We start from the raw sequence: 25,295 nt of genomic DNA, 5'->3' as shown, positions 1-25,295 counted from the left end.
ATCAAACATCACAATTCCACAGATATAAACACAAGGGTTACCGCCCACTCCTTTCATAACCGCTGATCCGAGACTTGTTAGCGGCCATGTAAAAGACACACACACACTAACACGCAGTCTTGCACAATGACACACAAACACACACACACTGGTCCTTTTAGTTGGTGCATAAAGAAACATGCTGTCAGCTTTTCGCAAGCGAACAAAAGTCTTGCCAGACAATTAAAATGTGTGTTTCTATCCTCCTCTACATCCATGCATGCCTGACCCCTGCCTCATGGCTGATCCCCCCTTTCATCCATATTCCCCCCGTATCTCCTGAACTCCACCTCTGCGGCTGTCAGGGACCTGACAAACTGGGCGTCCAGACTCATGGAGCCAGTTGGAAAGTGGGAGAGCAAATGAACAGACTCTTACTGAAAATAACTCTTAGGCTGTATTTAAACCCCCACTTAAAAAGAGCTACTGTCGGGGACATGCTTTATTGAGGCAATTCGACCTGAATGTTTCCCTTGGTGACTTTTATTGGTGTTGCCATACAATGGATATTGACATGGGCTGCCATATTTCCTGTCACCAGTGGCAGTCAAAGGAACCTCTGCAGTGAATGCACCACACTTAGAAAATGAAAAGCAGAATAGCAAGGGCAGTTTGAAATATTAAAAAAAAATGTAATAATGGAGCACACCTTTTTTAATGGTGTGTGTGGCTTGTGTGTGTGACAATAAAGTCTGCCAGTACAAGAGTAGGGCTCTGGTTGAGGCATAGTTGTGAATATTGACGCGAATACACAACTGAAGCTAAAGGCAGGGTGTGCGATCTTGAGAGGTGGTTCATACAACTTAAAGTCCAACCCCCTTTCGTCCAACTCTCACATAAGCCGGCAGAGCATTGATGATGCACTAACTTTTTGTCTTTGCAGTGAAGCAGAGCTTCAAGGGGAGGGAGGAGGGTGGCGCAAATAGCAGTTGATATTGACATATATGTCACTATCTGATCATTTCAAATGGGTCGGTGAGAATGTTAGGACAATGCATTTCGGTAACTAACAATCCTCATCTTCTTCTTCTTCTTTTCCTTTCGGCTTCTCCCTTCAGGGGTGGCCACACCGGATCATCTTCCTCCATCTCACCCTGTCCTCTGTGTCCTACTACTAAAAATGAAAAAAAAAACAAAAACTTTTGTTTTTAATGAAATCAGAGTACTCAATGTAAAGGGGATTTTTTATAGTCATAAAAATGTAATAATTCTTTCAATGTAATTTATTTATTTCAAATGTATTTATTATACATTTATATTGGATCAAGCCACCAGAGACCTGCTTCTCATTTCATTGACTGGCAAGTACTTAAGGGGCTTTTCACGCTGTGGGTTCTGTCTCAGGTGGGTCTGAGTCCGATTCGCCCCCTGCTCCGCGTCTCAGGTGATGGCCTTTTTTTCTCCTGAGCTGGCGGAGCTCTGCGCAAAATTGTTGGTTTGTGACCCACGATGAAGCACGTCTGAAGGAAGTTGTCATCAGCCGTGCGACAACCTATTTACCACCACCGGCTTAACCTCCTTATTTCTCTGTCACTTCTTAACATTACGAGTCGTCCTCACCTCAGATATGAACTGATGATGGACCTCCGCCACGGCTGTAACAGAATGTGACGTTTCACAGCCAAAACTAAACAAGAAAGAGTGTTATCATATTTATTTTACAAGGAAATAGGGGGAAAAAGCTACGTAGTAAGGAGCGTCTTGATTGATCCGCACTGCTCACACATTGAACTCAGTGAGAGAGATTACTGACGATCGAGAAGGTTTCTATCAGTGAAGTTCAGATCCCGACGTCAGGAATGATCAATGTATAGTCTGGTGATCTTCAGTAACTGGGGGAAAATCAACGTCTTTCCTCTTCGCTTTCAGTTCATGACTTGACCCGCACTTTGGGTAAAATGGTTTGAAGATGAATTTAGATTTCAGATTGGGCTCTGAAGTCATGGTAAGTCAAACACACCAGACATTGTTGTCTAATACAGTGTAAAATGTCCCCAAAACAGCTGGAATGACATGAAAAACAAGCGACCAGTGAAGACCAGTGTCTTCAGTGTAATTGATGACATCAGTGAGTTGCAGTCAAATGCCCCAACATCAGCCTCAACTTAGGTTTTTTAGTGAGCCATGTAGTGAGATATGAAAAGAGATTTAAAAAAAATATGTACAACTGCTTCCTGTTCTAATCTTATGATGGTATTAGTACATTGAAATTAGGAAGAAGACAACTATAAATCACTAACAGAGCAAAGTAAAATAACTCCAAACACACGAAATTTGCTAATACCAAACGGCAAACGATGGAATGATTTACTAAGATTACGTGTAGAATATCAAACCAGTGCTGGAAACTCACTGATCTAAATCAGAGTGTGTGTTTCCTGCTGATTCAGCAATTCCAGTTCGGAGAGCCCAAGTGCACGATGCCACCCGGCACGACACAAGACGAAAGACCGCTCCGGAGTCATAAAAAACAGACACTAAACACAAAAAACTTTCTTCAGTAAAAATGTCACTGTTTTACTGCAGACCCTGCTCACCAGAAATACACAGTTCTGCACCGGCGCTGTACACTATGTGCTGTAGTGAATATACAGCACATAGTGTGTGTAAATTGCATATCTAATGCAGCGAAAAAGTGCTAATTGTCACACAGGCTATTTTGCCTTGTTAAAAGAAGCAAACAATCGTGTGCTGCATTTTCAGCATGAACATACAGGTGTGCATGTGTTTTTATACGCACAAGCATGAGTGAAACTGCCCTGTTAGGGTTTATAATACTGTCTGGGAGCAGAGTCAACAATGGCTCTAATCTGGACGTAGATGATACGACTGAAGAATCATAAGCCGCTGCTGAGCTATGCATGATACATTGTGATTAAACATGCACCACCTCCGTGCCGGAACATGGAAACAAGGACTCTGTTTTTTTTTCCACACCATCACAGCTACAATAATGTGTTGCATCAGCATGTGGGTGTTTCTACGAAGAAAACTCATTATCATTCCCAACAGTTGGTTTTGTGAAAGGTAAAACAGGAAGCTGCATGGGATTATTCGCTCACTCGCTCTATTTAATCCTTGACAAAATGTATCTCTGTGCAAACCCTGGATAACAGATTTATCTGGGATAACATCCGTGTCGTTCCACCGCCCCAACCTCTCAGAGGCCAGAGAAACAATAATCCACCCCTCTTTACAACAGGGATGTTAAACAATGTGAGCAGATGTGGTCTGAAGCCTGTGAAATTGAAGGCAGGTAATCTCTTCTACTTTGAAAACACCACTCATACAACTCATTTTTAAACCGAAATATTAACCTGTAGCTTTAAAGATTAGAGATTTCACTTTAGTTTCTGCGTGGATGACATTCCTAAAACACTCTTAACAACATCTGATGGTCAGTCTGTATGAAGAATGTTGACAACAAATGTCTTTCTTTCTTTTTGCCTGAGCATGAGTCGGTGGTGGTACCATCAGGATCAGAAGTTCTGAGGCAAAATTCAACATCACATTCGTGATAAAGCTTTTGTCAGTTTGAAATTCCCAAATCCATTCTGTTTGTTGAACCCTTCATTTCATATTGGTGTAGCTCAGCATTATACAGCATTGATAAACTTGTATTGACTGCATCAGTATCACCTAAACAAGTGTTCATAGATTTGCTATATATTCTCATATATTCGCCAAGTCTTGGGACCTCAGCTGTGTCGGGACCCCACCTTTAGTGGCTGACCCTGACTACTTCACAGAAATAGCAGCCTAGCAATGGACGAAAGCAGCGCAGGTGGCCTCCCTTAAAATTGCATCATTTTTTCCATTGTGATTAAACAGAGAAGACACTGGCTAAGTAGATGTTATGATGTCATTTGGCAGTGTTGTGCTTTCTCTTGACACAAGCTCAGCAGCAACTACCTCATTAATGATTATTGTGAATTATCAATTTACAAACACAGTACATTTACAAACATATTGTGCTGATGTTTTAATGAGCGTTGCTGTCTTTTATTTTTGAAATACATAAATAAGCAACTCAGCGCTCATACTTTGTTGATTTAAAGAGAGAAATCGCTTTGGATCTTAAAAATTTTGTATGAGCCAAAGTATTGTTCGGCTAAATTTGGACCTGATCAAATAAACTTGGATGGTGCTCACTAAACTACAGGATTTTATTTTATTTGTTGGACTTATTCAAGTTATTTAACAAAGATACATTTCGCAAAAGTAACAAAACAACACAGGGTCACAATTAAACAAGGAACCAAAGTAGTCACAGAAATGGAATTGCCGAAAGTCCCGAACACAACGGAATCAAAAGTGTCTCTTACAGTTGCTGTCAAATCAGAACTGCCTTCCAAAACTGCCGCTGGTGGCTGGCAGCGGAACTATTGCATTGCATTCCTTTTAGATGTATTGCCATGTCTGTGGAGACTGTTCAATGTCAAATTTTTATTTTTATTTTTTTTTCTTTGACCTGCAACTTTGCCTGTGCTCAATGTTTGAAGCCCTCGATATGATAATGATCTTCTCTAAATTATGCATATTCGTTTTTTGATATGTTCGCTAAGAACAGGGTCCGTGTTGGGGGCAAACGACTGTATTCTCAAAAACAGAAAGCAAATGAAACACATGAAACATGCATGTATTGATTTGTAGGTAAATAAATGAAATGAATCACTAACACGGCCCGGTCTCCCCGGAGAAATCAATATGGAATGTCAGTTGTTCACGCTCCGGTTGGTTACCAGTGGGTCAATACTGAGATCTAGGTGAACTTATTAAGATCCCGAAAAGACTCTCCAGCACCAGCATCTACCAAACGGGTAGATGCTGTTACTCTCACCATCCTTCTAACTGTGTTAATCTGGGATCTTAACAGGGTTAAAGGGTGTGGCTCATCTCATTAGCCCGTCTCGGTAAAGATGCTGTTTGGTTGATAGGGACGATGGGCACTCAGAAGTGCATTAGGGCAGATTAGGTTGAGCCTACAAGCGCATCAAAGTATGGCTGCCATTCCTTGAGCTGTAGAATTAGCATGACAGAGAGAATGTCCAGCTGCCAGCAACCAGAGAGAGGAGAGTCAGCAGGTCAGGCTGAAGGACATCGGACCAAAATGTTTATGTCCCACTACTTTAGTTGATCCTTCACGTAATCTTTGATAAGTTCATTACGATTACAGCTGTAGTGGAAGTAGGATTTAACTGTTCCATCTATGTGTCCATCAGTTGTCATTTAACCACCCACTTGGTGACAGGTTACCTAGTTACCTAGGTCATGATGAAGGTTTGTAGTCATGGATGTGAGCTTTATGAAGTAGCACAAAGTGTTATAAGTGATGAAGCCACCAGTGACAGATCAGCCAACCACAGTTAACAGACGTATCTCTCCCAGGTCAGAGCTGAAATGTGCTGAAGGAGCAGTGGGATCATTCTCACTGAGGGGGACAACTATATATAGCGACTTCTTCAAAACAGAGCATCATCATGATGAGGGACTCACTGCGTTGAGGAAAGGAAGGCTTAAACATTTGACCCTCTGACAAACTAAAAAGTAATATTTAAATGATTTAAAGTTTCAACAAACACGCAATCAAACTGTAAATGCAACATTATAACTCCAGAGTTTGTTGTCCAAACCACAAACCATTTTCACTGTGTAAAAAGAATTATGTGGTGATCGTCTCCTCAGAAAGACAGGAAGGAATTTTTTCTAAGTCCATTGTGTAAATTGCTACACTGCATGCACCCTAAAGCACAGAGCATGCCTAATATCCAAGTGATCATTTCTGACCTGCTTTTCAGTGAATAATAATGAACCTTTACTGGACAAGAACTCTCTGACAAAATCTATTTCCTACAGAGGTATTCATCCATTTTTACATTTCACATCCCTTGTGTTGACATGATTGATCATGGCTATGAGAGTGTGAATCAACCAACAACAGAGGCACAACCTTACAGAGCTCACCATTTCTCCAAACATCAACCCTGTGGAATCTTATTTTCCCAAATTCCCAAATTCCCAAAAAGAGAAATTCCCAAATGAAGAAAAATTCCCAAATAAAGAGAAATTCCCAAGAAAGAGAAATACCCTTCAACTTGACAGTTTTGCTGTGTCATCGATATCCTGCGCACCAATGAACTGTAATTTATGTTCCAAAAATGTGTCAGTCAAACATAATGATATTGTAAATCTCATTTGAAGACAGTCTACTGTGTTTTCTCTCATGAGTGGCTCATGACCTGATTTCACCACCAGACAAAACCCTCTCATTGACAACATCTACAGGTCACAGGAGGACCCAGTTCATTAAAACCTAAACACATGCAACGGTCCACGCGAACACACAAACTTCCTCCTGAAAGCAGCGTAATCGCAGATTATCCCCTCTTGGATCTTGTTGATCTCATCTGGCACCTACAGATTATCCCTGGCCACTCTGTGGGTCAGCGGCACACCTATATTGAGCCAGCTTGGTGGTTGGCAGGTGGACAAGGTGAAGCCGGGTAAACAAGTTGTGCACTGTCATTCCAATAAGCCGCTGCACATTCACACCCAACATTATTTTCCTCTACTCCAAATTAATTCAGTGTTATCTTCGTACATTTATCTAAAAATGTACCAAGTATTGTGAATTTAATGTCATAGCATCGTGAGATTTTTATTTCTTACTGATTGATTATTGAAAAACACTCACTCACAGCTGCTTGTATCATTCTTGCTCTGCTGTCTTGAAAGTTACAGAAGATACGGTTATTAATGTAACTGAAACTACTATGCTACCACAACTTAATCTGACAAATGACTCATATTTTAGAGTCAAAATGAAAAAGATCTGCTCAACTTAAGAGAACACAATGTGGTGGAAACATGTTACATTTTACTGATGTCATTGAATTGGATGAGTAGAATGTATTTTGTTTGAGCAAAGGTGATTGATAAGAATACAGCGGATCTCTGTGCTGTCTGTGAATGAATACTGTTTAAAAGAGAAAATAAGTCTTTTTGTAAATGCGGCTCTGCAGAGGAGCATAAGTCCAGATGCTCTGAGCACAGAGTGGTAATGAATCACCACCTAGGCTCCGGCCCTGACCTCTGAGGTCACGCTTTCATAGGCGACCACTTCATCACAGAACAATCTGCAGCTCCACCGCAGACAAAAGACGCACAACTCCACCTGATGACCTTGCTTCATGATCCACGGAGAGAGGTCCAGCAATCACATAAACAAACAGGAAGTCAGAAGAAAGAGTGATTTAATTATTGCCGTGTGTGCGAGCATTCATGCAGTCATGTGGTGTGTGTGTTTGGCTGAAAGCTTGTACTCTGGTGATCTTTCTGAGAACACAACATATCATAAAACTGCAATTTAAAATGGCCTCGGGGGCTCAATAGTAGGATCATAAGCTAAACAGGTCACTGGTTTCATGTTACTTTTAGGAAAGTAATTTACTTATAATTGACTATGAAGTGTGAAGCGTGGCTGTATATTAATGTCCACCATTTTAGAGATGGAGATGACAAAACATTCTATGAAACTGGCTTCATCTCCACACTATATCGAGAACGATGGAACCAGTGCGTAACAACAAGATGCTGTCCTTTTGATCATACATTTACCTCTAAACCTGCAGTGTTTTTCTGTCGCAGCAATATTGACTAGATTAGAAATGATTTATTTAAGTGATATACAGTTAGATTGTAATATTTTAAATATGCGACATAAAATGACTAGCTGAGCCAGTATTTTCACCAATCACTTAACTGCACCTCCTAAAATTTATTTTACTTTTCAATACATTTAATGAAAAATAAATGATGAAGAAAAAAAAAATGTTTCTACAATACGTTAAGAGGTGGTGAGGTTATTCTTAACACACCATACCTAATCACCAAAAAGAAGAGAAATATCATGTGAAATTGGGTGGCAACTTGCAAGACTTTGACAAGGCTTTGAGTTCTGGCACTGCAGGAAAATATCAAATATGTGTTTTATATTAAACAAATGTTTTATATTAAAAAAAAAAATAATACTAATAAGACGAAAAAGTTTAAAACAAGCAGAAAAACAGACACTACTATGGTGTCAAGGACATGATTTTAATAGTGAAATGAATTAATTTTTTTAAAGTATATATTGTATATATGACCTTTTTCAAATTGACACAAAAGCGTAGGGGCCCTCTTTACAATCACTGCACTTACAAAAGGCACCTGTTTCATGGAATGGACCTGAAATGAGAATAAATAATTACGTATAAAGAAAAGTTGGTTTATTACATCTCATTGGCAACACTGTTGTAATTCATGAAGTGGTTCAATTTCCCCCATTTTTATTAATATGAGCTGATATTGCTGCATCTTTTTTTCCAGTCACATGACCTCATCGACTTACATGCACAAAAAATGACCAAGACAAATGTCTTTTCAACTTTTTTCCAAAGCAGTCTCACTCACATCCCGGATACAGTTTGTCCAGTAGCTGGCCGTCCTCCCTCCACTGCTGGGGCAGCATTGGACTCACTTTTATTTGGACATAAAATAAATCCAAAGTTCTCTGCAGCTTCCCAAGTGATGCCCCTTGCTCCTTCCCGACTGTGTATGGTTAACACCCCAAATATCTTTCGTGTTATAAGATTAGACTGATGTCCAGGTCTGTGTTAAGGGTGAATTTATCCTGATAATTGGCTCTGAAAACACTTTGGGATGAAAATCATTGATCAGTATTTACAACCAAAAACCTTTATGTGTGTGGGGACCTTCGATAGCCCCCGATATGAACAGTGACGTGGAATGGAGTTCAGCCAATCATAAAGCAATAAAGTGAAGAAACAAGGGAGAAAAGAGGTGAGTTTTGACATTTCAATGGTGAAAAAAAGGTGTCTTTTTCTATCTAGAACTCAACAAGGTTCACCGCAGCGATTGTCCACAGCATCATCGCTGGCTTTTACCAGAGCTGAGGTCCGAGGTCCGAGTCCAATGGCACATAGAATAAATAGAAGCATAAATAGAGAACTTTACAATGTTCGTAAATCCAGACAAAACCAGCAAATCTAATCCCTGATAAATGAATCCCATTTTCATCTATTCATTTCATTGAAATAAGTCAGTCCAGTAACCATGACATCAGTGACTGGCGGACATTATACATAACACTTTATCTCTACTCTGATGATTAATCTTTGTTACGCTGTAGATGGGCCAGTATAAGTGGAACCCACTCAGATAGGACAGAAGAACATTGAAGATTTATGCTTCAACATCCTCATTAGATATTTATCTTGGGGTTGGCTGATGTCTTACAGCAGCAGCCATGTATGTTTTAACTCCTGGGCCTGATAAGGCATCAAGTGGCCTCATAAATATTTAACAAAACTTCAGTCTCAGTGCCTCAGCATACGATTAAAAGATTTTTCAACATTTAAATAGGACACTTTGTGCCTTGACCAGTCAACCAGCAAATTGTACTGCAGTAGAATGTATATTTGTATGTAAATGACTTGTAAAAGATGTTGGGAATTTGGACACTATATTCAGTTCCAGTGCAGCACAAACTGTTTTTTTCTTTCAGTAGCATTCAGTGGGCATTTTCCTCCCCTGGGCCACGCCTGCTTTGTTGCATGTGGTCAGTGACAGAGCTCTGCTTGTGAGCTGTGCACGAGAATAAACAGAATATTATCATGCTTAACCGTCAGACTTCTGTTCTTTCATGATCGTATATGGTGATCTTTGCTCTGCAGTTCTGAGCAAACACCAGTGAGCATGCTTCAACTATTTTACTTTTGGAGCTTGAAATATTGACGTTAAATCATTTTCTTTCTCTCCCTTTAAAGGTCACATGGGTGCTCTTAAAGAGTGACACACAGTCAACACTCCAACACTGACCATAACGTTTCTTCAATGCTGATATCGAATTTACCTAAGAGTAAATATTTATTTATGTTTTTAAAGATTGAAGTGGTGATCCACATTAATATTGAGAAAATTCCAAAAGTCATTAGTCCATAAATCCAAAACGTGACCAAAAAAAATACAAACACTCACAATCACAATATAAGCATCTTTAAATTCAGTGAGAGATTCTGAAAAACTGGTGACAGTTATTTGTGTTTTATCTCTTGATAAACCATAAAAAGATGTGATGAAAATATTTGGCACATCCATTTTGTTTTTCATCACAGGACAATGCTTTAGTTTTACGGCGGGGTCACATCTGCTGAGAGATAATGACAGGCGTAAGCCAAATGGAACATGGAGCACGTGTGTTTCTGTGTGTGTGTGTGTGTGTGTGTGTGTGTGTGTGAGTATGGGTGTGTAGATGGCCAACTAATGAGTCTCCTATGAGCTATTATCAGTACCTTAGCTGGGTACTCTGCAATAATAAAAGCCAACATCTCTGCGCTCCCTAACCTCCATCACAACACACCATGCTTTTGCTAATGCCAACTATAAAGCATCCACTTATGATGAACACTGTTCTAGGGCGCTTAGGAAATAAATGCACTCAAAAAAAAGCTTTGTGTGTGTTTGCAGTACAGTAAATAACCTGCATGGATGTGTGAATGTGTGATGCGTGAATGAAAAAGGTCAAGTGCCTTTGGTTAAGTCTTCTATTAAAAGTTTAGTTCTAGCATGACTCTAAGTCATGATGCGATTCCTCAAGAATATATTCATTCAAAGTTAGGTCACCAGAATAAATGATAAAACACAATATTTAAAGCTTATTTACTTGAGGCTTATTGCAAGCTGAAGTTACTGTGATAAACAATATAATATAATATAATATAATATAATATAATATAATATAATATAATATAATATAATATAATATAATATAATATAATAGATGCAGATAGAGCCAGTTCAATCACAACAAATTGTAGAATTTCAGCGAGAAATTGATAAAGACTGTCTTTTGGGGTTAATCATCAGCCCACCTAACACTCATCTCTGGAGGTGTCCTAAGCAGTTTTCCCAAACACCTGCCGCTGAATCAGAAGTCCAGATGATATCCTTAAAACTTTAAATCACTTAACTGCACCTCCTTAAACGCTCAATCAACATGTCGTGCAAAACTGGCCAAGGGCAGCTCAAAGCTGATGCTTTAGTGAGATGATCCTGCCACCAGATGACCAGCCTGCGCTTACATGTTTACCTGTGACACATACCTTTATGTCCGCGCCTTCTGTTGCTTAGTTCGACAGTAACTGTCTCGTGTTTTCCATTCTCACGGTGATCACTACTTCTGTCCTCCCTTTTATGTCTTGTATGTTATGTCTTGTCGGACGGGAGTTCTATTTCGTTGTTACCACTTGTAGTACAATGACAATAAAGTATTCATCATTATCATCATCATCATCAACAACCACTGACTAAATAATATAGAAATCAAACATCAATCGAAACATGCATGTTTACTAGAGTTTTGTGAAGCAATTTGAATCTGCACAGAATTACTTATTATACTGTAGATATCTGATATTAAGAGTACATTACACTGTTATTACAGATCTCTCAAATAGCTGTCATTCTTCCTGTGAAAAGACAATGTCTTCAACCATATTGTATCCCTTTTGGACCGCTGATATCATTGATTTATCTTTATTTTTTAAATAAACATTGGCTCTGCTTGGACTGAACTCCGCACTGTCTTGAGTCCAACTGGACCACTGGCTGCAGATGTTTAATCTACATCCACCGGTTAGGAGATCGCTGTCACAAGTCATTAAAGAGAAATTTGTTGTGTGACAGGAAGTGTCAAAGCAACTGCATCCATCACGGTTGGACTAAGGAGTGATGACTGCACATGTGAGGGGCGAGGCAGGCGTCCATCCATCCCAGCTACAGCCCCATCATATATAATGGTGGAATTAAAGGTGCCTCAGGATATGACACTCTAATCAAGAGGGGGAGAGAGAGAGAGAGAGAGAGAGAGAGAGAGAGAGAGAGATACACAGCGAGAGAGTGAGAGAGAGAGAGAGAGAGAGAGATACACAGCGAGAGAGTGAGAGAGAGAGAGAGAGAGAGAGTGAGAGAGAGAGAGAGAGAGAGAGAGAGATCCCTGGGGATGATCATGGTGGAGAGACACAGTAATCCCGAGCTGCTGAGACAGAGAGGAACATACTGACTCGGATTTTACAGCTTTATTTCTCAGCCTGCGGTGCCAGAGTGGGCAAACATCCCCGATCCTCACGCTGACAGAAGTTACCGATGGACCGGTTCTGGGGGTCAAGCGGATGGGGACCCTGAGGAAAGAGTTGTGGCGGGATGTGAGGGGAACTTGTGTAGAATGGCCTCTTCTCTGAGGGATGGCAGCTTTCCACCTCCAGCATCATCATCCGAGCGGGGACCCACGGCGGCTCTTCCAGCGCCTCGCAGTCCTGTCCTCTCTCAGCATCTTCTGCTTCTCTCTGGTCTATCTGCTCACCGGATGCTGCGAGACCGGACTGACGGAGAAGTCCGAGTCCAAGTTTTCTGCTCCGAACTTTCTGGTGTCCGTCTGGTCCGAGAGAAACGGCACCAACAGCGTGCCCGATGACGGCGATGCGGAGGCGAACAGCACCGGGAAGGAGTGGACCGCCGCCCGGAGGTTACCTCAGGCTCTGATCATCGGGGTGAAGAAAGGGGGCACCAGGGCTCTGTTGGAGTTCCTCAGACTCCATCCGGACATCCGAGCCCTCGGGTCCGAACCACACTTCTTTGACCGGCATTACGCGCGGGGGCTGGACTGGTACAGGTACAGTAGATGCAACCTCACACCGCACGACTCCGCACTCAACTTCTGAATGACCCTGTCGCGGTTAGACATCTTTATGCGACCAGTAGCTCCTAGAAAATTTGGAACGGTCGTTGGAAGCGAAATGCAATCGATATAATGCAGTTTTAACGTGACATGTGGGGACTGATCATTATTTTTGATGAGCAAATGATTTCTTTTCACTTAACTGGCCAGTGTTTTTAGGATAAACTAACAGTGCTTAACCAACTCCTTACTTTTGTAAGTACAATTTATGAAAAACACATCAGCAAATGTTCAACAACTGCTCCAAGGCTTAAGTTTTCTTAAACCTTGGAGCAATCTTCTCATGGGAAAACTTCAACATCAACTTGTCAGAGTTGGCTGAATGTTTTCAAACTTCATTGAAGAGAACCGGTGTAGTTGCTTGGTGCTTGCATAGTAATCTATGTCATCAATACCAGATTATTAATAAAAAAGTAATGAGAAAGTAACAGCCTGCTCAGATTCAGTGCACAAAAATCAATATTATTCTATTGACACAAAATGAGCTCTTTTTCATTTGTGTGTACACTTGCTGTGCCTCCTTCAGTGTATATGTCTGAATCCATATTGAACCCCAGAAATCATTTGAAAAAGGACTTGAAAGTAAAGTCACTGACTCATAATGTGGACAGGAGAGTAAACATTAACTATATAATTTAACTCAGGATTAGTCATTAGCCTTACTTAAAGTCCATATGGACACATGAAGAAAACCTTGCTTCTACAACATTGACATTTTAACATGACATCAGCAAAATAATGCATTGCATTTTGGCAAACATACTACAAATCCAACAGACTCATGGTTTTTATGGTTTGTGAAAAGAGATTTTAATGGGCTAATATAATCAGGAAACATATTTCCTAAGCATGGCTTGTGTGTGAAAATGAGTGATGATCTGACTGCAGCAGAAACAAAAGACCTGCATCATCTCTCCGTCCCACACAGCAGGTGTAACGGCTTGTCACCATACAAACATACAACGTGTGCGTGTCACGAAGGGGGCGTCTCATCCTCGTGATTGTCTTCAGGACCTGCTTGTAGAGGCTGATAATGAAGTGTGATTCATCATCAAAACATGATGCAATGAGAAGTTTCAGCACCAATTAGGAGTGTTTGCATACCCAAACACAACCACAGTCATTCTGGGGAGGTTTAGGTGACAATCAAAGAGACGCCACCATCTGGATAGGCCCGTCTGTTCATCTAGATGGGTACGAGTGTGTGTGGTGGGGGAGCGGTGGGGATGATGCTGCCGAGTAATCATCTCTGTAGCCTGTGCCAGATGTTCCTCTTGTCATGTGGCTCTTGTTCTCAGTTGGTTCCATGAAAAGTGGAAATTCAGACGCTGAAGAAAGCAGTTAAAGTCTGGTGTGTTAGTGTCCCTGCTTCCTGCAGTCACATGGTTCTGTCAGCAGATTCACCTTTTGGATTTGGAAAAGAATCCTAATGTGGGATTATTATCGAATCCAAATCTGGTCTTTACCGTGAAGCCAGATTATATCGGAGGCTCAATATTAGCACCAGCTCAGATCCGATGTGACCTCCGGGTGTAACGACTTTATGGAGAGGATCCCAAAGACTGGGCCACATAAAACGAGGCCTCTTTTAAATTTGATGTAATCGGTTCTCCAACTGAAACGGATTATGAATACAACATTCAAATGTGACTCAAATTTTGCTATTTTATAAATAACAAATGTCAAATGTTTGATTGTCAGCATATGTGACCCCCATTCTGAGGAGAGAGTCGAAGCTTCTCCTCATAGAGAAGTGTAAAAACACCTTTGCACCCTCTCACCAACCATGATCATGTCGTATAAAAAACATGAATGGTCAGCTCAGGCATGTGGTCCAGTGGTGAGGACTGAGGAGCAGCAGTTCTGGCGTCATCTGGACTGATCAGCATGTCTGCCTTCACTCAGCGTTACTGATCAGTTTCTCTGTTCTGTCCAACACTAGCGTGGCACTGGTCCAGTCCCAAAACACACATGCTTTTGGCTGATAACAGGAATGTTACTCTGTTCTTTTGTCCATCCAATCCACTTCTGCGGTATCGGAACTGATCACGTATGGATCAAGATTCAGTCTAGTCCATGAAGTATGCAATACCATTCACAGAAGTTCTTTACAACAATTGGCTCTCACTGTACTTGTAAAGTCCCCCTTTGCCCAGTCATGCACTCAATAACACACTGATGGCAGTATGGCTGCTATCTGAGCCATCAGGAGCTGCAGTCCATCTGAACTATAATTCACACATGGCTTCGTTTTATTTAGTTGGTACCCATTTTTTTATGGAAGCGCGTCTGGAAAAAAATCATTTATTTATGTATTTCTGCACAAAATGCTCACTGTCTGTATACATTTATATCAATAGACTTTGTCAATAATAGTAATAGAAACTTGTATTTCGCCTATATCCACCACCCTACTGTACCCCAGTGTTGACCGTCGGGCCACGCACACAGCCATCCTCATCATTAAAAGATCCCTGCTGCCTGCCGTCCTGCCAGCATGTGTGTCTGCCGTGCGTGTCACACCAGGTAATGCGAGTGTGACACCAGATTGTCACGTCTGTCCCACAGGCCAGATGCTCCTCACCGCACGTCCCACCACTTGACATTACTGTCACTTCTGTCAATTGACCTCTGACTCTGGGTCAGTTTGTCTGGGTGCTAATGAGGTCCGCTTCACTTCATAACTAACATCCCGGCGATATCACTTTCAGCTGTTTGCTCAGGGACAGAATAATGTATGCTCTGGGTTTTACAGTGTTTGAATTCAACTTAGTGCCCCATTTACATCATTTGGGATCATCCATGGTGCTTGGCCAGACCAGCAGGCTCCGGTCAACAATCCAGCAGCTGCTCACATTTAGAATGTGATGTAAAAACATGTAATGCAGATGACCTAATCCCCAGTCATTGCATCATAATTCTGTGAAACATGGCATGATAAAGGTCAGAGATTAAATCCAATTGTAAATCGATGATAATCATATTATTAGAGTTATAATATATATAATTTACCTTCGCCAATTCCTTAATGGAGGATGAAAACTGTTTTCATGATAAGATTTCAGCCCTGCTTTAAGATGACTGGTGAAATGCTCAATTTTTATGAGATGACTTTACTCATGAAGCTGACAAATCAAGGGTGGGGAGGGGCCCCATAGAAGACTGACATATTGGACTGTTAATGTGTCCCCTTTAACTGATTGATGCTTTATAAGGTTCATCTATTGCTATCTATCATGCATTTTGTCAGAAATCTACCCTATATATATATACATATATGAAAAAATATATGAAAAATATGCGGTCATACACATCTGTATAATAATAACAATGATAATAATAATTTGCCCTTCATACAGAGATGAGATGACTTGAGGTTAGAAGGTCATCTTTGCATGATAAGAGCCACGACTCCAGCCATCTAACTCAGTACGTTCTTTGCTTTCTCGAAGGGAACAGAACTCTATCTGCTGGCCAATCTGCTCAACCAAAACATTTTGTTTCACGTGGCAGAGGACAGATCCACTAATGGCATCTAGGGTGCAGATTGCATCTGGCACGGCACTGCGATGGATCCAGAGATGGCCAGTAACTTTCCTCTAGGTCTGGGATCGATACTTCCATCTCCTCGGCCTGACCTTCAGTTGACTCGGACATTAGAGAGCACTGCAATGGTCAGCTCAGCTTCTCTTACAATTAACAGGAAGCTTTATCCTGCGCTGGTTTAATCCCCCACACACAAGCCCGCGAGGGTCAAGTTACTCACAGCTTCTCCCCTTTGGGTTTGTCCGTGTCCAGGCTGTGAATTTGCATGTTACCCATGATCCTTCACAATAGACTGATGGCAGGACAAGTGTAGAGAGAAAGACAGGAGGGAATAAGATGGAAAAAAGATAAGGCTCAATGGAGCAGGGGGTGAAAGGGTCAGCAATGTTACTGCAACCTTTATATCTCCCCTGACCTCTGCTTCAACCCGAGGGACTGCCACCAGAGCTGGACCTCAGTGTGTGTGTGTGTGTGTGTGTGTGTGTGTGTGTGTGTGTGTGTGTGTGTGTGTGTGTGTGTTTAAAACAGCCAGCATCAGTGACAGTCTGAAGAGTGTTCTGTCCTCCAGACTGTGGCGCGGCGTGCTATCAATATATTATTGACTACAAGTGACTTTAAATTTACTCAAACAACTTTGTATCGGCTGCTCTTGTTTCAGAGAAAGAAAGGTGAAGAGCAAGCAAAATGATTCAATATGATCCACTGCAATTCTCCGAAGTCAAGAGCTGACTGTGGTATTACGGGAAGTTCATCGACAGCTTGACGACATGAGCTAAAAAAGCATATATGATGCCAGAACCTAAAGGTTATGTGGTCGATATCATGGGTCATCAGCATGGTGCTTTTTTATTTTAGTATTATTTTTAATCTACCTGCATGTTTTATGATCATACTCATGTTGAGAAATCCATTTGTTCCCTCAAATGTTATGCTTGACTCACACTTGTCTCACACAAATATCCAGTACTACAACCACAACTTTTCAATTTCATTACTATGGAACAAATAATACATATTCAGTAGCTAGGTGTGAAGTAATTAACAGCATGATCTATGTTCGATTGAGCCACGCCTCCTCTGCCACATCAGTCATGCTCCCGCGGATGATGAACTTGGTACACCTGGGGGCAAATGGCCGCCCTGAGAAGCAGCTGCCTAATGACACTGATGGAGTTGAAATTCATGCAGAAGTCATTAAAATGGCTTCTTTGGGTTCATACCCATACATTTGGGGGGGTGGCCCTGGCCTGACAGAGCACATGTGCTGACTTGTCTTTTTGTGTTTGGACAATGACACATAATCGCCATGCAAATCTACAAAAAGAGGAGCTCGCAGGTTACGGGAACAGTCAGTGGGTGGCGCCAATGAAAGGCTGTTCTTAGTGAGAAATGATGCCCACTTTATACAGCGGTGGTCAAGTCAATATAACTTGATGGAGGATGCAAGCAATGTTTCATCCCAAAACATTGCCTCTATTAACATACAATAAATTATAACTTATACTTATATATAACTTATATATAACTCATGTTCATCCTCCACCAAGGAGCTTAAATGGTCAACGCTTGTCTGTTTTGAAACAAAACAGCAGATGAACATATTTCAGTTACATTTTCCAGAAATATTATGTATAAATATAAAAACTGTGGTGGGTACATCGGGGGTTCAGCTGTTCTACTAAAGGCCTGGCGTGGGTCAGTCTGAACACAGTTTTGTAATAGCATCAATGGTCTGCCGTTGCTGCTTGTTTGGTTGGGACAACCACAACCTGAGGTGGAACTGCTCAACCCCTGTGACCTACGTCCACAGATCTATGAAAGGTTTCACCACTCACTGTGATGGTAAGCTGCAGGGTGAGTTCAAACCTGCTTGTGAGCTGGTGATGCTTCTGCCACCTGCTGTCCAAGCGTGCTCACTTCTATCAATGATATTTCAAATGCTAAAAAAAGATATTGAGTAGTATTGAAGAAACACTGGACAATCTTTTTTTTTTTTTTTTTAAATCATAGAATGGATGGAGTTTGGCGGACGGCTGCCGCCAAACTCTTTGCATTTTCCAGTTAAAGTTGTGACTACTGTTAAATGCAATAGACACTAATGCCTTTGTATATAACATACTGAATTCCATATATTAGCTGCAAACAAAACAGTGACAGAATGTAATGAGATTAATGCAAATAAATAACAGAAGGAATACAGGGAGCTGTGTGGCCTTTCCCCCATCATGGTGGCTTTGTTCTGAAAAGTCCAAAAAGTGGTGATTCATTCTTCATTAAAGTTTGAAACGATGAGACAGTGATGAAGCGTTTGGGGAGAAGGTGGGGTGGACGTGCTGGGAACTGGGGTTCAGGTGGGCTCTGCTCTGGACTCCGCTAGAGGGGATCACCCACCAGACCCAGACGGGTGGGGCCATCAGCCTCTCATTAAGTCCCTCTCCTGGGATTTGAACAGCAAATGTGGGAGGGCCGAGGGCCCCTGTATGATGGATGTCTCCTGGAAGTGGACAGGGCAGAGCCACAATAGATGGACTCTTTAATAACCCCCCTCCCCACACGACGCAAGTGGCTGAGCGGTCCCTGGGTAAAACACTCGTGCATGCATACACAATAACACACATGAAATTGTGTTTCTGGCTGATAAATATGCAGTCAGGTGTGAGAGAACACACACACACTCGCGCAAATATATGCACACAGTGATTGGTCATTTCTTCTTTGACTGAACAGGAAAAATGAAGCAGTTTTACATATTTGATGAAGTGAACAGTCTGGACTCTGTTATTGGTTTATAAATCTCTTCACGCTTCCCTGCCTCTTAACTCATTTTAAATGTCTGAAAGGCCCCAGGTCTTCGGGTTTCTGCCTTTAGCTTGCAAAATAATTTGTCATATTAATAGTGAGGCAATGTTTTACTAATTTGTGGGGCATGGACCTGGACCGTTTTGTTGAGAACTTTATAACAGGGGACCATTTACTTAAATCGTAAATCCAATATTGATCTTGTGTTTTTATTTACCAGCTGCACCACCCACACACCAGACTGAGTTGACCACAATACATTTGTTGTGGGGGAAGCCTGTGAAGAGGCTAAGCTGCTCTGACTCAGAGACCGTGGTTCTCTGTTGGAGCAGAATGTCCTTGACATCTGTTTGCCAAATGCCAAGATCTTCATTTACTGGAAAGAACTGCTCTGATGGTTCCCTGGCTTGGTGACTGAAAGAAGCAGCCAATATAAGCTGAGGAGCCTGGCCATGCACAGGTGCTCATTGAAATGGTTTGGGCATCTTGTCAAAATGTCTCCTCTACACCTCTATAATGTGGCGTTCCGGGCATGTTTACCAGGAGGAGGTCCTGGGGCTGACCTAGGACACACTTGAGAGATAGAGGTGAATTGTTTGAAGAGGGATGTTTAACCATTTTTTCAAAGGCCACTGACCCCACGAACATGGTGTATTGATCTATGGCGATGTGCACAACTTCAGTGGCGCGGTGTGTCACTATCAAGTTCACATCCATCAACATTATTAACAACGTTTTGTGTGACAAGTAGAAGATATGGGACCGGTATCCACCAATGCTCAAGGCCACAGTATTGGTTTTGGTACCGGATGGGAAAAAGCGCTCTCTAGCCACCACTGATTCTGTGTTGCACATGTACACTGGTGACGTACACCATGAAACATTAATTGAATAATGAATTCAGAGCTGCAGTCCTTTGAGTTAGCTAATGTATACATCTGGCAACCCACCGCTCCATTCACATACACCAGTATATAAACAGCATGCCACTGATGGGACTCCAGAGGGCCCCCACTCCCCCAATCTCCACCTGCCACTCAGGGTCCCAGCTGAGGCCAGTGAGGACTATTATTCCTCAAACACCAACACTCTCTCTTCTCCTCTGATATTTCCACCACTCTCCCACTGACCCTTATGCACTGTCCTGCTTATTAACAGTTGCTACCGTTCCTCACCGAGGCCCGGCAGGTCAGGGCGAATTCACGAGGGAGGCCTGCTTAAATATTGGGGGCGAAAAAACACGCGTCCTCAAAGGGAAAGTGAGGTTTATGATAAGCTGGTGGATAATCCCCATGCTGATCAGACCGGAGGTTTGATCTCAGCTGCTCTGATAAATGGCTAGTGTCAGGACGTGGCTGTAAACAGAAGCTTTAAACTGCCAATTAATGCAGCTTGTTATGTATCTGAGGGTTTTGGTCCAGAACACATGCTGCCATCAGCTGCTGCCTTTTTTTTTATCAACGCTCCTCTGGGCTCACATTCTTTTGATGGTCAGTGGCGGTATCTAATTGGACAGTTTTGGTGTTCAAGGCCTTGTTTCGAGCTTGTCTGTTCTATATGACTCTCTGCAGTGTTTTGAAGGTATAGCAGGATACAAACAAGGCCAGTACAGTTTCAAAGTGGACTTTCAAAGAGGAGAATATGAACCTTACACCTCAGCGAAATAACTTGTTTGGCTAGACTTGGTCCAGTTGATGCAGGTTTCTAAGCTTTTGGAGCGTGTAGCAAAGCACCGCTTAACAACTGATGGTTTGGTCTTTTTAGGGAGGAATATATATACCTGGAATATCTAAGATCAATTTTGTTGTTGGCAAATAGCAAATAGAGGTCATCACCTCGTCTCCTTGGTTTTTATTGATGAAGAGACTGAGTGAATGTGACGTGGCCCAACTGCACCTGAACCAATAAACACCTATAATCTGGAGACTGGACTGGACTACATGAAGGAGGTTGGATCTCAGATCATAATCGGTACCTCATCTCCGCATTGCCTCTGCCTTGTAAACAAACAAACGCTCATTGTCACTGGCTCATTCCGTTCCCTCGCTCGGTTCATCAACAAGGGCATGGGTGCAGGTTTTCGTTCCAACCAGTCTGAACACAGTTCTGTGATAGCGTCAATGGTCAGCTGGTGCTGCTTGTTTGGTTGGGACAAAGACCTGGGTCCACACCGACACAGCGGTGGAACTGCTCAACCCCTGTGACCTACGTCCACAGATCTATGAAAGGTTTCACCACTCACTGTCATGGTGAGCTGCAGCGTGAGCTCAAACCTGCTTGTCAGCTGGTTATGCTTCTTCCACCTGCTGCCCGAGCATCCTCATTTCTATCAATGATATTTCAAATGCTAAAAAAAAAAGACATTGAGTAGTATCAATGAAATGAACACTGGGAAATTATTTAGCGTTTAAAAAAATCATAGCATGGATGGAGTTTGGTGGAGTCTCTGAGTGATTTTCTAGTTAAATTTGTGACTAGTGTTTAATGCAATAGACACTATTGCCTATGAATATAACATATTAAAGTCCATATATTAGCTGCAAACACAACAGTGAGGGGGGTGTGTTTGTCGGTATATGATTCACGTACTGACTCAAACACTCTCACAGCATGTTCCTGGACTGTGGAAGGGAAGCAGAGTAACGCCCTCACAGTCCACACTGGTTGTGAGGCTGCTGCACTAAGTGAGCTTAAAAGCGGCAGAAATGGACCATGGTGTGTTTTGGCCTTCAGTTACACAAAAACACATTCCCTTTAATGGCCACATCTTAAATGAGCAAAAGTCTGAGGAATGCAATTATATGAAGGATTGTACATTCAGACAGCCTAACATCTTCATCTTCCTGTCATTTGTGTCCTAAGTGGAGTGTGTGGGTAAAATTCATTGTGGAAACATATTTAAAGAGCACGTCTGGTCGTGATGGTGCTTTTACCGGCGGCGTTTAGCTCTTTGTGATGATCTAATGGTGCGCAGCTCCGTTCACAGGCAGAGCCCTAATGGAGGCAAGTTTGTATCTCCTCCCATCATTCCTTCATCCCTCACCCTGGGCTGTCACTTTAAACACTGGCAACCGGTCTGAGCACACACACACACACTTGAACACACAAACACACACACAGACTGCCTGGCTCCTGCTGCTCAGAATACTGGAGGAACAAAGGAAGTCTTCAGGATGAGTGGTGAGCACATCCTCACACTGATCAGATCAAATGAAGTCATTTTCTGTGTGAGGAAGTGTCTGGGAGGATGTGTGTGTCTCTAGTGACAGGAGCTCGTGTTGCAAGCACATTTGAAACTTCAGCTCATGTATGAGGACACAGAGAGCACCCAGTATTTTCAAATGTCTTGTGTGTAATCCAGATAACTTGGTGAACAACTTAAGTTCATGAACTTCTGCTGATGTAGCACCATGGCATGAACACAATAATATTATTTGCAGCACCAAAACTTCAATCTGGAATGATATCATTGTGTGCAGTGCCAAACCCGTCTTATCTTCTACACCAGTGATGCTTAACCATAGGGCCGGGGCCCAGAACTAAAAGTTCTTTTGTTTTACAACTTCGGGCTGTGAGGGCTGCGAGACACTCAGGTTTAATCCATTAGCCACGTATGGTGGCCGTAGTGTGTCACTGAATTGACAGCTGAGTCCTTGAAAATGATGAAGGGATGGCGCCCCCAACAATAAAAACTCTTCGCCTGTTGGAGCTGTTTTCAAAATGAATTACAACATTTTATGCCGATACTTTCATTTACACTTTACTTATCTTCTTTCTCAGTCTTCACAAAAAGAAAATATTTTATCATATTTAGTTTTTGTTTTGTTATATTTATTTATTCAGAATGTTATTCATGATGTACAGTTTTTCCATAAACAAAACATGACTTGCACCTGCTTCTGCTGCTGGTTGGACTTTTCAATGACTAATATCTTTGTGCTAATCTCATGGTTTCATGTCATTTCACAAGGTTTTGGTTGGTTTATGGTTATTGAACACAAATGATCTGGAAAAGGTGGGTCAAAAAGGTTAAGAACCACTGTTCTACATGACAAATGTGTCACAGTGGTCAGGCGTGTGTGTGGCAGGTGAGTTGGCAGATGTACTCCAGCTGGCCATTTTGAAGCACTAAGTGACTTCCATCTGGACTTTCTCTCTGCTGCTCTCTGCTGTAAGTCTGCTGCAAAGACACGGGTCCGTACTAGCTCAAGTTTGAGCGAAACTAAAAGAAAGCCCAATTGTGGGGAATACATGAAAAGTCTGAGGAGTTACTGAAGATGTCGACACTGTTCATTCTTTCCTGCATCTGATGAAAAATATCAACCTAAATTTCGTTGTCTCTGTGTGCCTGCAGAAGCATGATGCCGAAAGCACTGGAGGGTCAGATCGTGATGGAGAAGACGCCCCGCTACTTTGTCACGGTGGAAACACCAGCACGGATCCATGAGATGTCGCGGGACGTGAAGCTGATCGTGGTTGTCCGTGACCCAGTTACCAGAGCCATATCCGACTACACACAGATCATCTCCAAAACTCCAGACATCCCCCGCTTTGAGAGCCTTGCCTTCAAGAACCAGAGCACAGGTATGTTTATCCAAGTATAGTCATCACCTTTTTATGTTTGGGCATCCTTTTTTTGGGCATTAGATTCTTTGGCATGTTTAATATCAATTGAAAGACTATAGTGTTGTAGAACTTGAGATTGGTCTTGGTCCGGTCTCAAGACAACTCTTAGCGGGTCTTGGTATTGAATTGATTTTTACTCGGCTTTGTCTCGGTCTTGGACTGGGCGGACTAATTGGTATGCTTCCCAATGATGACATAATGTCATGGTCTCAGTTGGTGTGGTCTTGACTGCAGCATTAACTATGGAGTTAGCCATATGCTCTCATCCCTCACCCTCTCTCTTCTTCCAAAGGTCTGATCGACTCACTCTGGAGCCCCCTCTGGATCGGCCTGTACGCCCAGCACCTGGAGCGCTGGCTGGCGTGGTTCCCGCGGAGCCAGATTCATCTGGTCAGCGGCGAGAAGCTCATCACAGACCCCGCGGGGGAACTGGGCAAAGTCCAGGACTTCCTGGGCCTTCAGAGGATTGTCACGGACAAACACTTTTATTTCAACAAAACGAAAGGCTTCCCCTGTCTGAAGAAGCCTGAAGGTAGCAGCAAGCCTCACTGCCTGGGCAAGACCAAGGGGAGGACTCATGCTTCCATCGACCCACAAGTGCTGCAGAAACTGAGGGACTTCTACAAGCCTCACAACCAGCGTTTCTACCAGATGGCCGGCCAGGATTTTGGGTGGCAGTGACTCTGTATGCACTGAAGGCGTTCAACCAAGTCCTTCCAACACAGCAGCTTGGAAGCCTGGCTTGAGACGTCAGCGGTGGCACCTGGGTGTCTGTGTCAAAGTCTGACATGGATGTGTGATATTTAAAAATAATCCCATATCACACCTGCATTAATGATCCCACCCTTCTAAATGGGCACAGCTTTATTTTCCCATCATTACCCCAAGGATGCAGGGGACGTGAAGAGCTCCGTGTTTTGTGGTTGCTATTGGTTACAACGTTTTATCGATTCATTTTGCTGACTATTATACAAGCCCACAATGAATTTCTGGGTTATTCGTGTATATTTTTTCAAGATGAATATTCAATGTGACGGACATCAAGAGAATGCAACTTTGAGCTCCAGTTTGACCGAGTGCTTTTTGTATTGGTGAATAATGAATGTGGATAAATGGAAGTAGGTGTGCTGGTCCGGACCAGTGTGCCAGTGGAGTCATTCTGGAGCTGACCTGATGTAAGGGGTCTGGTTCTGGTTTGCATGTATTTGCACTAGTCTGAGAGAAAAGAATAAAACTATTTTCAGGCAAATACGTTTCTGAGTTTGTGTCAGCTGATATCAGTTGGATGCATGAATGTAAACTGCAGATTTTTGTTAGTATTGAGTTGAAAGTCTAGATTAAAATGTTTGCTAGAAATCCATCCATTCATCCACCCATTCATCTTTCTTCCAAGTAGAACGATAAAAATATTAAATAATTCGCATATCCACCCATATAGCTATTTGCAGATTGATCAATCCTGTACTTGCCATAAGAAACCAGACCT

General features: G+C 42.2%; 1 protein-coding gene across 1 annotated transcript; it reads left to right on the top strand.

The window, feature by feature from the left end:
- The first annotated feature begins 12,124 nt into the window (after nt 1-12,124).
- Nucleotides 12,125-25,048, top strand: hs3st3l (heparan sulfate (glucosamine) 3-O-sulfotransferase 3-like). The gene is made up of 3 exons (XM_053866537.1): nt 12,125-12,772; nt 23,538-23,767; nt 24,102-25,048. Exons 1-3 carry the CDS (start codon nt 12,345-12,347, stop codon nt 24,488-24,490), a joined length of 1,047 nt encoding a protein of 348 aa, XP_053722512.1. The 5' UTR covers nt 12,125-12,344; the 3' UTR covers nt 24,491-25,048.
- The last annotated feature ends 247 nt before the right edge of the window (nt 25,049-25,295 follow it).

Source organism: Synchiropus splendidus, chromosome 5, assembly GCF_027744825.2.
Source record: "Synchiropus splendidus isolate RoL2022-P1 chromosome 5, RoL_Sspl_1.0, whole genome shotgun sequence".
Lineage (NCBI taxonomy): Eukaryota > Metazoa > Chordata > Actinopteri > Syngnathiformes > Callionymidae > Synchiropus > Synchiropus splendidus.
The sequence above is the reverse complement of the archived record's forward strand: the minus strand, read 5'-3'. Positions and strand labels throughout refer to the sequence as shown.

Coding starts and splice junctions, on each gene's coding strand:
- hs3st3l (XM_053866537.1), top strand. CDS start 12,345: ATGGCAGCTTTCCACCTCCAGCATCATCATCCGAGCGGGGACCCACGG. Junction 12,773..23,537: donor CGGGGGCTGGACTGGTACAG/GTACAGTAGATG, acceptor GTGTGCCTGCAG/AAGCATGATGCCGAAAGCAC. Junction 23,768..24,101: donor CTTCAAGAACCAGAGCACAG/GTATGTTTATCC, acceptor CTTCTTCCAAAG/GTCTGATCGACTCACTCTGG.